General features: G+C 37.0%; 1 protein-coding gene and 1 long non-coding RNA gene across 2 annotated transcripts; both read right to left on the bottom strand.

Annotated features, from left to right (window-relative positions):
- Positions 1 to 269: 269 nt before the first annotated feature.
- LOC147491786 (uncharacterized) lies at positions 270 to 3,365 on the bottom strand. The gene is made up of 4 exons (XM_086568810.1): positions 2,351 to 3,365; positions 1,913 to 2,114; positions 1,078 to 1,548; positions 270 to 922 (listed from the first exon to the last, which is right to left on the bottom strand). The coding sequence occupies exons 1-4, from the start codon at positions 3,253 to 3,255 to the stop codon at positions 494 to 496; spliced, it is 2,007 nt and encodes a 668-aa protein (XP_086424936.1). The 5' UTR covers positions 3,256 to 3,365; the 3' UTR covers positions 270 to 493.
- A 745-nt stretch (positions 3,366 to 4,110) lies between these two features.
- LOC147491785 (uncharacterized) lies at positions 4,111 to 11,871 on the bottom strand. Its single transcript, XR_015197474.1, has 4 exons — positions 11,798 to 11,871; positions 11,615 to 11,688; positions 5,414 to 5,473; positions 4,111 to 4,653 (listed from the first exon to the last, which is right to left on the bottom strand). It is a non-coding gene; the product is annotated as an uncharacterized LOC147491785 (long non-coding RNA).
- Between the last annotated feature and the right edge of the window lie 3,228 nt (positions 11,872 to 15,099).

The following is a 15,099-nucleotide window of genomic DNA, read 5'->3' as shown; positions in this document are numbered from 1 at the left end:
TCTTAATGTCTTTGTATATAATTGATTAACATTTTGAAAACTCACAACTTATTCGTCAAGGGAAAAGATACTATAACTTACTATCTGGGAAGAGTTCAATCAAGTTCACTTTTTAGGGTAGGTTTTGGAATTTGTTAAAGATCAGGAAGTGGGGTCCCAATTCTAATGGATGGCTTGCTACTTTGTTTGAAAGTGCTCGTTGGATCAACGTAGACATATTTGTGACTTTGTGTTTCCATTAAATTCAACCCATTTTTTAAAGATTTTCATAACACAACCAAAGATATAGTACTGGAGTATTAGTAAATAAATTCGCTCCCCTAGCGCTTAGGAAAGAGCTAGTTCTCCTGCCGACTGTAGGGGATTGAAGTGTAACTAGAAGACTCACGATTACACTAGTTTCCTACCATATAAGGACGAGGAACCAACAATTTAAAAAGATACTGAAACACCAATAAAAATGCATACTACAGATTCACATGGCGCGCTTAATTTAGATTCTGAACGTTATCAAATCTGGATTAACTCCTTCGGGTACCCGTCGTTTTGGTGGGAATTTCGGGAGGGATCGAGCGACGTAGCTTGCGGTCTCAAGGTACATTTCGTACTTATGTTCATGTCCACCAGTTTCGCTTGAATCATTTGAGCCATAACTACATAGTGCACCACCGCCACCACCACCACTAGTCACTTTGAGATTTTTAATTAGATTCAATACATGTTCCTCTCCTTCAACATTTTTCAGAACATTCTTCCTGAATGTCCAATCTCCAGTTTTCCAATTGAAGCTATAGAGAGGGAGTAACCTCTGGCCATACATTGCCAAGAATTCTATGGCAGCTAGAACAAATTCAAATTCGGTGATGGACATGTAGTAACTGAAGCTTATCCTCGTCCATCCTGGTTTAAGTCCATTGTGTCCCTGTAAATTAAGATTTAATAATCGATCAGTTTAGATTAAGGTTACAAACCACTTTTCTCTATGTACTGTAGAACTTAATTTACTTATTTATCAGAATGTATAAATTCAAGCTATTTCTCAAACACTTAAAAAAAAAAAGGATCAAAATTTTCTACCTTCTGAATTGCTGCACGAAATGCCAATGATTGTTCATTGTCAACATTCAAGAGGATATGCCCATAAGGACCAGCACAAGCACAACCACCTCTTGCTTGTATACCAAATAAGTCATTTAGTAGTTTTGTCACAAACCGTCCATGAAGAGGTTTATCCTTCTTCGTTGCTCTTTCTCTCCACATATAAGCACTCTTTTCTCTACTTTCCTTCTCTCGATCCAGTGAAGCTGTGTAGATAAGGAATGATATAACTGGTTGGCGCTTAACCGAAGTGTTACCTAGTACATGAATGTTAGGATTAGGCAATAGTCTTTGGAGTGCTCTATCAGTCCACATTTTTTCTCGTGTTTCAATTAGGTGGTTGCCCATGTATTCCTTCACCCAAAATGCCAATGCTGCTCGGATTTTTTGAACAATTGGTGGTGTTCCGGCGTCTTCACGCTCTTCAATATCGTCGTAGTATAGAGTATCCTGTAAACTCGAGTAGGATTATTTGGTTGGAATATGGAGCTAAAATCATTTTAATTCAAATTTATAGTATATTCTGATGTTAACAGTAAGAACAAAAAAATTCCGCATGTTTTGGATTTTAACATTGTGATCAAGAGCTACTTAGGACCAAAGATCTCACTACCAACGAAATTGTTCCTGCTTAACCACCTAGGAGCCTTGGACCTTAACAAGGTGTGCGATTTTATCTGAAAAGGCCTCAATGCTAGCTAGTTTACCGAGATCCACTTATTCTTAATCTCTTGCCGATGTGAGACTCGGTCCGCACAAAAAGTTTTTATGGCCAATACACATTTGGTTCCAGCTGCGATAGCAATATTAATACCTTTTCATTGAAACCATTGACAAAGCAGACTGTTCCGCCTCCACAAGTTGAAGGAGGAGAGGATCTCAAATAATAGAGGCTTTTGCTCATAAGCAGAATCCCAGGTGTACCTGGGCCTCCTACAAATTTATGAGTACTAAGAAAAACAGCGTCATAGCCTTCCAGTTCTCCTGATCGAAGATCTATTTGGACGTATGGTCCACTGCAATGGAAGATCAAATGATATTATAAAATGTAATCTAAATTAAAGAATATTCAGAATTAGAATTGAAGCATAATATTGGAAGGGGAACGTACAGTAACATATCAGACTATAGGAGAAGTGAATTGGAGAGAATAGCTATAACAATTCAATGCATAATTAGGAATTATGGTTTTCAGTCTTATGTTTATTTCTTCTGGCAATGCAACGGATTCATATTTAATAAATTTTCTTACCTTGCAGCGAAATCAAAACATGCAAATGCACCGTGTTCATGTAGAATTCGAGCAAGACTTCTGGTATCAGTTAAAATTCCAGTAACATTACTACAAGCGGAGAAAGACCCCAACATAGGCCTACTAGAGTATTTTGATGATCTCAATTCTCTTCTAAGCATTTCCATGTCAATCAATCCATCTTCATCTACTCCAATTTCCACTACTTCAGCCAAACTTTGTCTCCATGAAAGAATATTAGAATGATGCTCGTAAGGCCCAACAAAGACAACCCATCTCTCTTCAGGCCTAAGCTGTTTCAAAACTCTAGACCTTATAACAGAAGGAACTGCGATGCCCATTACTTCTTGTACCCTCTTTATGGCTGCCGTAGTACCTGAACCACAAAATAATAAGGAATCTTCTTGTGCTCCTCCCAAACATTTCTTTATGTACTTAGTTGCTTCATTCACCATTTTTGTAGTACGATGGCCTACAAAACTGTCGTCGGTATGTGTATTACCATAGAAAGGAAGGACACTATCGATAATGAAATTTTCTATGTGGTGTAAGGCCCTTCCTGAAGCTGTATGATCAACATATGTCATATATCGCTTCCCAAATGGTGTGTCGAATTTGACGTTGTTCCCTATTAGTTGAGATTGAAGCCAAGAACATTTTTCTGGAATGCTTAGTTCACTTTGGAGATTGATCTGTCCTTGCGGCATTCTGAAGGATACTGAGCGGAAGTCAAAATCATCATCGTTTAGTTGTTCATCATCGGTACTCTTTGGCGACACGGTCTCATCATAAAAGGAGTACGACTTTGGTGAGATCATGGGTGTACTTGTACTATAAAGTGGCATGGCACGATCATCCTTAGCTTGGTGAAGGACGCTACAGCCTACAGCCACAGGCCCTGGCATCTTTGTTTTTTTCAATCTGAAGTGAAAGTATGTGTAATGATTGCTTGTCGAGGTCTTGAGGAGTCTGAAGTTTTCAATTATGCCTAATTAAATTTCATTGGGGGTGGGATGAATATATAGTTCGCCGATCTGAACTTGGTCATCATATAACTCTTATTTAGTTGGCCATCTTAAATTGACGTGGTCAAGATGTTAATTAAAGTGTTTCTGAATATTATTATTACTAGCATCATGCACGTGCTACGCACGTCTAAACAAAATAGACCTGAAATCACGAAGTTATAATTGGCAAGTAACGTATGCAACGGGAACATGAACTGTCTAAAAACACAACAACAATAATCGAACGCTGAGCCGCCCAGCTCCTGCACAGTTCAATTAGTACTTAGTAACATTGATTTTTTCTATCATTAAAGTTCTGAAAAAATATATTCAGTACATAAATAGAAGGACAACATGAAAAAGCTATTTCCCCAAACATAGAGCTGTTCAAAAACTTTATTCTACAATAGCCACCAGATATACCCTTGGTGCAAGACTCAAGCAACATCATCTAATAATTCTCTGTTTGCAAGCTCCTTGATTCTCCTCTCAAGCTCAGGCCTAAAATGTATAATAAGACACTACATCAGCCAAGCTACAACATCACCTAGTGCACAGATGGTGTGCCCCTCAATTTGCTTAGTAACTTCTTGAAGCATGTCAATCTCCTCCAGTTTTGCATTCTCGATCTTCAATCCTTCAATGATTATCCACATACATCCTGTCCCCTCTTTTCTTTGCAAGGTATGCACTGTCTACAACTCAAAACACGAAGAAAGACGGGTTAATTTCAACAATCAGCACCAATTTTAATGTATCGGAGGTTTGAGTGATTACTGATTATTGATTAAATGGTTAGACTTCAAACCAACAAAAATAATCTCTAAACCTGCAAATGCACAAAGTGCAAGCTCTTGATTTATTGCTTACAATATATTGAATATATCTTATATTACGTCAGCATAAGTATTTTTCCCATTGTTTCCAGGTAATATGTACAGAAGATACAAAGGCAAGCAAGATGATAGAGCTAGTGTGGCAAGAGTTCGAAAATTCATAGTACAGAGCAATTCATTTGGGTTTTCTAGTTATGGAATAGTTATTTGAAAATAACTCTTAATCCCGGTGTTCAAGCACTTACCTGGAAAATAACTTGGAAGATGTAACCCCAAGTACCATCTGTTTGACGAACAGGGTCTTGATCCAGGGGAACTAAATTCTTTTTTGAGTCAAATGCATTTGTATTTTCGTCGTGTGTTGGAAAACCATTCTGCATCTGAACCTATTCGGGCACCACTAACTTTATTGCGATATTTGTAGCATCCATACACAGAGAGCAAAGACCCAAGCTAGGAGCTAGGATGATAAAACAAAATAAACAATATACATGAGAATGATGAGATACATAAACAACAGTAAAATTAAACCGCAGGAAGTAATTGAAGATAGTATATTCTAAGAAAATAATACTATTGAGCACAGATAGACAATTACAATTTTAAGCATTTATTGTGTGTGGTGTGTGGTGGTGGTGGTGGTGGTGGTGGGGTGGTGGTGGTGGTGGTGGTGGTGGTGGTGTTCCCTCTCTATCAACTAATATTCTATTGCCTATGGTATAACTGATAAATTAGAGAGAGAGAGAGATTTGAGAATATTTACTTGATTGATTTCTAAGGAGATTACAATTTTTTATATAGAGATTACAAGTTCTAAATAGAGATTACAAGTTAAAATAGAAACAAATCAGTCGATGTGACTTGAGAGACACGAGATGGGGTCCCTGTCAAAATAGATGGTAACCAATGTGAAAGTCCACCTGTCAAGATTGTACTGGAAATTACAAAACAATTAGAAAGTTTGTTTATAATTATCCTGAAAAATGACATATACTATATAGAACATATTTGTTGAACTTCACATAATAATAAAATTGTGTGTTCAAAAGAGATTATAGAATTAGAACTGAAAAGGTATGTTGCTCTCCAATTAACATGGACTTTATCAAAACAAATGTGAAGAGAGAGTTTTCTTATTGTGTGTAGAAGTAAGAAATGCCACCACCATCAACAATAACATTGGCAATTAGCAATACCAGAAGTAAAAAAAATGCAGCAACCTGGTAAGCCATAAGCCAAGTAGGGTGGATTTTTTTTTCAGACATGGTTTCCTGGTGCACCTGATAGACAAAAAAGGCGGTTATTCTCATTGTCCTATGCTATTCCATTTAAAACATCAATCTCTTGGTATGCATGAATTTTTCCAATGTCAACATAGAGGCAACAATCAACAGAGCATAAAAATTGATTTATTTTATACTAAATTCTAATCATATTAGTTTTATGAAAGTTTTAAAAACTGCATGCTACATTACTTTCGGTTTCTTCAAAATTTCGGCAAAAAGCATAAAACCATAGAATAAACAAACAAATTGGTAAACTTCTATAAAGTAAATGGAGAAAGTTTCTTAAAAATAAAAAAGACCCATACTATAAAACTCAAAGATTAATAGACTTTGAAAAGAAAACCAATCATAACAAACCTTAGACTGCACCATATAATGCAGTCAGTCTGCACCATATAACAGAAAGGTGTCCTTAAAGACTACTTATCAGATAGGAATATGTTGTGAATTAATAACTGCAGAAACAATGTTACCCACAACAAATAGATCAATCCTACACAAGGATCGATCCTTCTCAATAGACAAGACTTCAACACCCTCCAAGCAATATTCCAACACTTTTCAATACCAAATAACAAACATATAAAGTAAAACAATTAATGTAAAAGAAGAACAAACCACAAGATGAGATATATCGTAGTTCGGCAATTTGCCTACGTCCACACTGCGAGTTCCAAGCTTTACTAGATGTCCGGAGTAACAGATTACAAGTCTCTCAATTCACTCACAAAGAATGAACACTCAACTCACAAAGAATTGCTCACTTATAATCTTTCTCTTTCTTGGTTTTGGAAAAGTTAGGTTTCTACAGAAAAAACCTATATTTATACTATTTCAGAAAAACTTCCGAAACAGTGAATTTCATGCTGAAAACAGTGGAGTGCGGGTCGTGCCCTCGGCTAAGCAAAAACGAGCGCGGGTCGCACTTAAGCTCCTGGAGGTCACCAAAGGCATGAGCGTAGGGCGTGCCCTTGTCAAGGCAAAAGTGAGTGTGGGTCGCGCCCTACACATGAAAGAGAAAAAAAAAACCTTTTTCTCTACATTCTCTACCTCTGTGAGGTTTTAACACATAAAACCGAGCCGAACATATCCAACAAGAACACATCCAGTCGGAACACATCCAGCAAAGAAGACTCGCAGTCAACTGCCCCAAAGGGCCATGCCCACAAAGGGCTCATTCAAGTATGTAGGATTTGGAGCAAGTCCAAACAGTGTTGGAACTTAACTCCGGTGACAATCTTTGTCAACATATAAGCAGGATTGTCATGGGTGTCCACTTTCTCAAGTGCTACATCACCATCCTCAACGACATCCCGTATAAAGTGATAACGGACATCAATATGCTTGGTTCGAGCGTGATGAACTTGGTTCGTCGCCAAATGAATAGCACTCTGACTATCACAATACAAAGCAACATTGTTCTGCTCAATACCCATATCATCCAGAAGACCTCGAAGCCATAATGCCTCTTTCACTGCCTCTGCCACTGCCATATACTCTGCCTCAGTAGTAGATAGAGCAACTATAACCTGTAGCATAGACCTCCAACTAACCGGTGCACCATGCATCATAAACACATAACCAGTAGTCGATCGTCGTCTATCTAGATCACCTGTATAATCTGAATCCACATACCCACTGACATAACAAGTGCCTTCACCATAAACTAATCCCACATCCAAGGTACCTTTCAAGTACCTTAGTACCCATTTCACTGCCTCCCAATGCTGCTTCCTAGGATTTGCTATATACCTGCTTACAACACTAACTGCCTGTGAAATGTCTGGGCGTGTGCACACCATAGCATACATCAAACTGCCCACGACACTTGCATAAAGAACATTTGCCATATGGTTTTGTTCCTCCACCGAACTAGGAGAGAACTTAGCTGAAAGCCTAAAATACCCAGCTAAAGGTGTAGAAACCGACTTTGCATTCTCCATACCAAATCGAGAAATTACTTTCTGAAGGTATTTCTTCTGAGATACAACTATCCGTCGCTTATTCCTATCTCTGTCGATCTCCATGCCCAGTATCTTCTTGGCTCCACCTAAGTCTTTCATCTCAAACTCAGAGCTAAATTGAGATTTCAACTTGTCTATCTCCACCATATTTTTTGAAGCAATAAGCATGTCATCCACATAAAGTAGGAGATAGATGAAGTCATTACTACGAAGCCTTTTAAAGTAGACACAGTACTGTCGGACTCAGGAATGACCTTTTTCTTTCTGAACACCCATTTACTGCCGATAGTCCTTTTGCCCTTTGGCAATAAAACTAGGTCCCATGCGTGATTTTTATCAAGAGACTCCATCTCTTCTTGCATAGCAACCAACCAATCTCTGTAATGAGCATCTCTAACAGCTTCCTTGAAACTATCTGGCTCATCATCTTTGATATTCAGTGCATATGCCACTAAATCCACCTGACCATAGTGTTTCACTGGCTTCTCATGCCCATACTTGTGCACTTCTTTAACTTGTCTCTTTGGCCTAGGGTCAGCCAATACAAGTTGTGGATGCTTTTGCTCTTCTTCTTGTTGCTGTGTGGTTCCATGATTTGGTACCTCATCATGAACCAACCAGTCATCTGCTGCATCAGACAACTCAAGCTCAGTGGCTTGAACTTCTATAGACTCACCATTCTGCCCAGCTCTTTCCGGCTTACTGAAAGATAACACGGAAGTCTCATCAAATGTAACATCTCTACTGACCAGGAACTTGTGGTTTTCTAGACATCACAATCTGTATCCCTTCCATAATATGTATCCCTTTACCCCATTTGCGAAGCTTAAGAATATGACTTTCTTAGCTCTAGGATCTAGCTTGCTCTCCCTCACATGGTAGTAAGCAGTCGATCCAAACACTCGCAAAATACTATAATCAGCTGGGTTACCTGACCACACCTCATAAGGTGTCCTGCAATCTATAGCTGGAACTGGTGACCTATTATATAGGTAACACGCCATAGACACTGCATCTGCCCAATACTCTTTGCCTAGACTGGCATTAGACAACAAACATCTCGCTATTTCAAGCAAGGTTCTATTTATCCTCTATGCTATTCCATTCTGCTGAGGCGTGCCCCTGGCTGTCCAGTGTCTGGCAATTCTCTGTTGTGCACAAAACTCTTGGAAAGGTCCATAGGTATACTCAGTACCATTGTCAGACTGTAGTATCTTTACCTTCCTATCTGTGCGATTCTCAACCCTTGCCTTCCACTTCTTAAATATCTCAAACACTTCATCTTTCGTTTTCATCATATACACCCACACATAGCGGGTATGATCATCTATGAATGAGACATAATAACGGTTACCTCTTTTATAAGCCACTCTGGAGGGTCCCCAAACATCTGTATGCACATAGTCAAGGATGCCTGTTGTCGTGTGCTTGCTTGACTTGAGCTTGACTCCTTTGCGTCCCATAGGCCTTAATGCTCCTGAGAACCCCATACTTGGCTTTTTCAAGTCCTTCAAGAACCCTCGCTTGCATAACTCAGACAAACCCTTTTCACTTATATGCCCTAGTCACATATGCCACATCTTAGTGCATTCAAAATCATCATTACATGCAACCACTGCTACATCGCCTATCACCGTACTACCCATCAAAGTATACAAGGTTCTATATCTTTGACCCTTCATAACAGTTAAAGAGCCACTGACAATCTTTAGGACTCCACCTTTGTCCACAAACTTGTGGCCTTTGGAATCCAAGGTACTAAGAGAAATAAGGTTTTTTTTTAGCTCAGGAACATGCCTCACATTAATTAAAGTCCTCACTACACCATCATGCATCTTGATCCGTATAGTTCCAATTCCTACTGTCTTACAAGTAACGTCATTACCCATCAAAACGGAACCACCATCAATGCTCTCATAAGAAGTAAACCACTTTCTATTCGGGCACATATGGTAGGAACATCCAGATTCAAGAATCCACCTTTCGGCCATATAGTCTTGTGTGGACACACAGAGACTCAACTCGTCCCCTTCAGAGCCTGAAGCATAACTTGCCTTACCTTTCTTCCTACCATCTCTCTTGTTCTCTTTCTTCGGGTGAAGACAATTACTTGCATAATGTCCCTTTTCATCCCAATTATAGCACTTCGCATGTGTCAAAGGCTTCTTTGACTTGGACTTAGACTTCTCATTGCTTGTAGAAGCCTTTTCATACGACCTTCCTCTTGCCACTAGCCCCTGACCTGCATCAATGTTATTCTCTACACGTGTCTTCTTCATCAACTCATAAAAAAGAAGAGCACTCTGAACTTTGTCAAGATTGACGTCTTCTCTGTTCATAAATGTAGTAATTAGATGCTCATAGCTTTCTGGCAAGGAAAATATTAAACATGCCGCTTGGTCCTCATCATCCATCTTCATGCCCACATTTAAATAATCCGCTAGGCGCCGACGGAACTCACTAACGTGCTCTTGCATTATTGAACCATCCACCATCATGTATCGATAAAGACGCTTCTTAAGGTACATCTTGTTCGTCATGCTCTTGGTCATATACATAGACTCTAGTTTGAGCCAAATACTGGCAGCGGTATTTTCTCCCATCACACTATCCATGACCTCATTAGCAAGACATAACCAGATTGATGAACAAGCCTGAAGATTGAACTCTTCCCAATCATCATTACTCATACTCGCCGCCTTAGATTTAATCCCCTTTAAAGCCTTGTGCAAACCTTGTTGGATGAGGATGTCTTTTACTTGGACTTGCCAAATCCCAAAATTATTCTTCCCATTAAATTTCTCTACTTCAAACCTTGCGTTTGACATCTTGGGGAGTCATCTTTCAAGTTACACACAATAACCCAAAAAACAATTTTACTTCGGAATTTAATCGAACACCTTGTCTACACATATTTTGAGCACTAAACTCAAAATCCTAGGTCGTATACCTACGCTCTGATACCAATTGTTGTGAATTAATAACTGCGGAAACAACGTTACCCATAATAAATAGATCAATCCTACACAAGGATTGATCCTTCTCAATAGACAAGACTTCAACACCCTCCAAGCAATATCCCAACACTTCTCAATATCAAATAACAAGCATATAAAGTAAAACAATTAATGTAAAAGAAGAACAAACCACAAGACGAGATATATCGTGGTTCGGCAATTTGCCTACTTCCACACTGAGAGTTCCAAGCTTTACTAGATGTCCGGAGTAACAGATTATAAGTCTCTCAATTCACTCACAAAGAATGAACACTCAACTCATAAAGAATTGGTCACTTATAATCTCTCTCTTTCTTGGTTTTAGAAAAGTTAGGTTTCTACAGAAAAATCCTATATTTATACTATTTCAGAAAAACTTCCGAAACAGTGAATTTCATGCTGAAAATGGTGGAGCGCGGGTCGCGCCCTCGGCCAAGCAAAAACGAGCACGGGTCGCGCTTAAGCTCCTGGAGGTCACCATAGGCATGAGGGTAGGGCGTGCCATTATCAAGGCAAAAGTGAGCACGGGTCGCGCCCTACATGTGAAAGAGAAAAAAAAAATACCTTTTTCTCTACAGAATAAATAAACATACTTAATTCGCCTATATAATATAACTCAAGGGCAAACCAATAGTGCAAGTTTTGAATTTGAAGCAATGGGAGCATAAAGACAAAAATGTAGTTATGCAGAAAAGTAAAGTTGTGATCGACTCATTTAGTATACTTTTATTGCAATAACAATGAATTTGTATGTAGAACTATAGATGTAAAGCTCTATAATTAAGGTAAATTTAAAAGAGAGCCAACAAAAGCAATTGTGGCAGGATAAGATGGGGAAAGTGTGGGGCTGAATACAAAAATTGTTATTGCCTATAATGTTTCTTCTTGTTTGTTTTCAAAATTCCAAGATGCCCTTAACTTTCAAATCTATGTAGAGATTAACAATGGCACATAAAAATGGACGTCTTGAAATAAATGGTGGGCAAGTGAATGCATCTAATTAGAACAGTTATAAAAAACATTAAAGCAATTGAACATTTAAATTATTAAGCAATCAATTATACACTTAAACAAATGAATGAATAAAAAGAATAAACATATGAATAGTTATAAATAACACCAAAACAATGATAAATTAATTCAATTAATTATTAAAAAAAAAAATGAAATCTCACCACTGTATAGAAATGGAATCCTGGGAACAGTTAAAGACCGAATAGATAACAACCGAGTGTGAGCTGCCCATTTCCTGCAGAGTTCAGTTAGTAACATTGATCGTTAGTGAATGGAGCACTAACAGTAGACAATTAATAAGACAAAGAACGGGAAGAAAAACATTTCCCAAATAGTTCAATTACCATATTCATCAATTGGAGCATCATAGTCATAGCTAGTGGCTATAAAAGTTCCTGCTGTACGCCCGAAATTTGTCTGGCATGAAATTGAAAATGCAAAATGGAGAGATAGAGGTTCACTCTCAACAGTTCAAGAAAACATGAGTTGGATACATAGCTTTCAATTAATTAAACAAAGATACGCTTACCATGTAGTAATTCATGTATGATCCACCTTTATGTATAAACCTAGCAACTGAAAATGCTACGTCTTTAGCTGGTCGGTGAGGAACAGGACCTCCAAATCCCGTAAACCTGGGACCCAAACAGATGGGAAATGACAATTAGATTGGACTTGCCTCTAAGGGATTATAATTCTATAAACATATCTTAAAAAAGCTATTGTAGACAGAACAATTAGAAGCTTTCATTGCAGTAGATACAGGACACTTACCAGCCAGTCCGGTTTTCGGTCCACACCTTGGGCTTAGGACTTATTGTGTTCACTAAGCTAGGGGCCAATAAATTAAAAGATGCATACCTCACGGATAAAGGTTCGACCATAGAATGTATTGTGTTAGAATGCACTGTACGTGTATCAGAAGTGGTTGGCATAAAATTGTGATTTCAAAGCATTTTCGGGGTTTTTATGTGTATGATTCTTGCACCCGCAATTAGCATTAGCAGCAAGAACACCATTCAACTCCGTTATTTATTTGATAATTTGTGTAATTATAATTTTTTACTTACCCGAACATGTTTTCATTCATGCCCAACTCTATGTGCGCTAAAATTATAATCAAACAAATTATCAAAAAAATAAGTAAAACAATGGAGTTGAATGGCATACTTGCTACTAATGCCAATGACCAATAATCCAACTTTCGAAAGGTTTTATCTATATGTCATCCCTTGCTTCGTCTTTTCACTGAAAAGAACGCACAAACAAATTTTAAAACTGGACATATTGAACAAAATTCATCAATGTAAGTGTAGCAACAGATAATGTTTCAATCAATAATGCAGAACTCTATCACGGTATTTTAGATATTTATTGTTTTAATTAGTATGAAGTACTATGAAAAAATAGACCAATCAAAAGAGTAGGATGCCTTGCATCAAGTAAATTATTTTTTTTATCTCGTAAATTTTTTATTTGTGTGATTTCAACACTTGGTATCAATTATTGAATTCGTAAATTTAGTAAATTGAATTGCGCTTCTAGTGTTGGGGATATTTGATATGAAAGTTGACTCACGACTATTGTTGATTGAGATAGTTTTATATTTTCGATTTACAGTACAATAATGCATCAAGGATATTGTCTAATTACAATAAAACATGAAGGAAAATGTCGAAAACAAAAATAATTATGAGTTGGAGAGTTTCTTACCGCAATCAAATTCACCAAGTTTCCACAATCAAATACTGGCTATTATAACATATTTATAGAGATGGCGAGGAGAGTTCGAAGCTTCAGCAAAGAGAGAGAAAGAGAGGAGACGAAGAGAAACTGAATGGAGAGAGAGGAAAAATTGAGAAGCGTATTAGAGAATTCTCTATTAGGTGCAAAATAACGTTTCTACTCCTGTGCTAAATTGAGGAATTACGAAACTTCCACTCGTTAAGCAGATTAATTTGATAGAGATAGAGCTGGGGAGGAGAGTTGGAAGGTTGAGCAGAGAGAGAAAGAGTGGAGATGAAGAAAGGAGGAAAAATCAAAAAGTGTAAAGAATTTTCTCTTGGTTGTGAAATGACGAAACTGCCCCTGTTGTTTAGATGCAAAAAGATAAAAATACCCCTGTGACGTACGTGAAAAACACTATTCATTAACCCCCATATTTTTCTAATATAGTAAGATTGTTTTTTTCTAAATATTAATTAAGGTACTTATTTAGGAGAACAAGTGGATTTATAAAGGAGATTGAGTGATTTTTTGCTCCCAGCCATATTCCCTTCAAGGGCTCCAAGCCGAATCAAGAAACAATACCTGTCAACTATAGTGGAGATCCAGCTAGAAACATATTTATTTAGATTGCACTTCCGATTTTACCCTTAGAATATTGGTCAACAATTCCTTCTTTAGTTTTTTTATTTAATAAAAAAATTCAATAATTATCATTGGGTGATCTTGGACACACTCATAAAAACACTCCCGTACCCCAATTTTAAAATAAATAAATAAAATTGGTTAAGACACATTTAGGTTCCTAAATTACCATTTCTTTTATTAAGTATATCCAGCACAAAACAAAACAAGTGTTTATCCTTCCAGCAAACACAAACCCTTCGCACTTTTTTTTTTTTTTTTTTTTTTTTTTTTTTTTTTTTTTCTAGCCCGGCCCCACAACTATATGAAAGGAATTAGAAAAAGGTAAAATTGTAGAATTTGGGAAAACAAAGAAGTCTTCCTCCTCTCACTCATCACCTATTAATGCATTTTTTCCTCCTTGTTGTCTTTCTCATTTTTCGCTTGAGAAATTTCCAATTGGATATATTTCTACTAAACTCCTTTAGCCATTCTACTGAGTTCTATTACTTTTAACTGACATTGAATTTTTCAACAGTGGGTTGGTGATTTGATATATGGTATTTGAGTTTCATTATAATGTTCTAATCAATTTCTCTTTGGTTCTTAATAAACGTATGAGATTTATTATTTTTTTTTCGTTGAAATTGGGTTTGAATGTCTCAAATTTGATGGTGTTTTTATGAACCTTTAATGGAAAATTTTGCAAATTGCTTGAAGTACTAATAATTGTTTTCCCCTTGAACTTGAATCTGAATTATTAAAGTTACTACAATGATGAAGAATAAATAATTGCAATAAGAAAAAGAGAATAAAATTTGAAGCAATTTCTAGAAGAGGAAAAAGATAATTTGTTATTTGGACATTTTTTTTACCTTTATTAGAAGTTCTCTTATAATGGCAGTGTGCTACAGTAACACAAAGATTCTTCAAGGTCGTTTCTAGAGTATTACTTTCAAATTTTTTTATTTGTTGTTTCCTTTTGGAACAGATCTCTAGTTTATTTGTTTTTTCTCTTTCTTTGCCCCTATTGGAAATCTCCCAAATTAATTTGGGAGATATTATTGGATTGAAGCGGTTATTGGGGTATGACAAAAACTTAGTTAGTTATGGGGTACATGAGTATTTTTATGGGTGTGTCCAAGATCACCCTTATCATTTGAGCCCCAATAAAAAGGAGATTTATGGGGAATCATTCTATTCATTAGTCGACATAGAAAATGAAAAAAAAAAAACACATTTGAAAGACCATTTCCTGTTTTTTTTAAGCAAATATTTTAGATTTTCTCTTTAAATT

This window comes from Coptis chinensis, chromosome 6, assembly GCF_015680905.1.
Source record: "Coptis chinensis isolate HL-2020 chromosome 6, ASM1568090v1, whole genome shotgun sequence".
Taxonomy (NCBI): Eukaryota; Viridiplantae; Streptophyta; class Magnoliopsida; order Ranunculales; family Ranunculaceae; genus Coptis; species Coptis chinensis.
The sequence above is the reverse complement of the archived record's forward strand: the minus strand, read 5'-3'. Positions and strand labels throughout refer to the sequence as shown.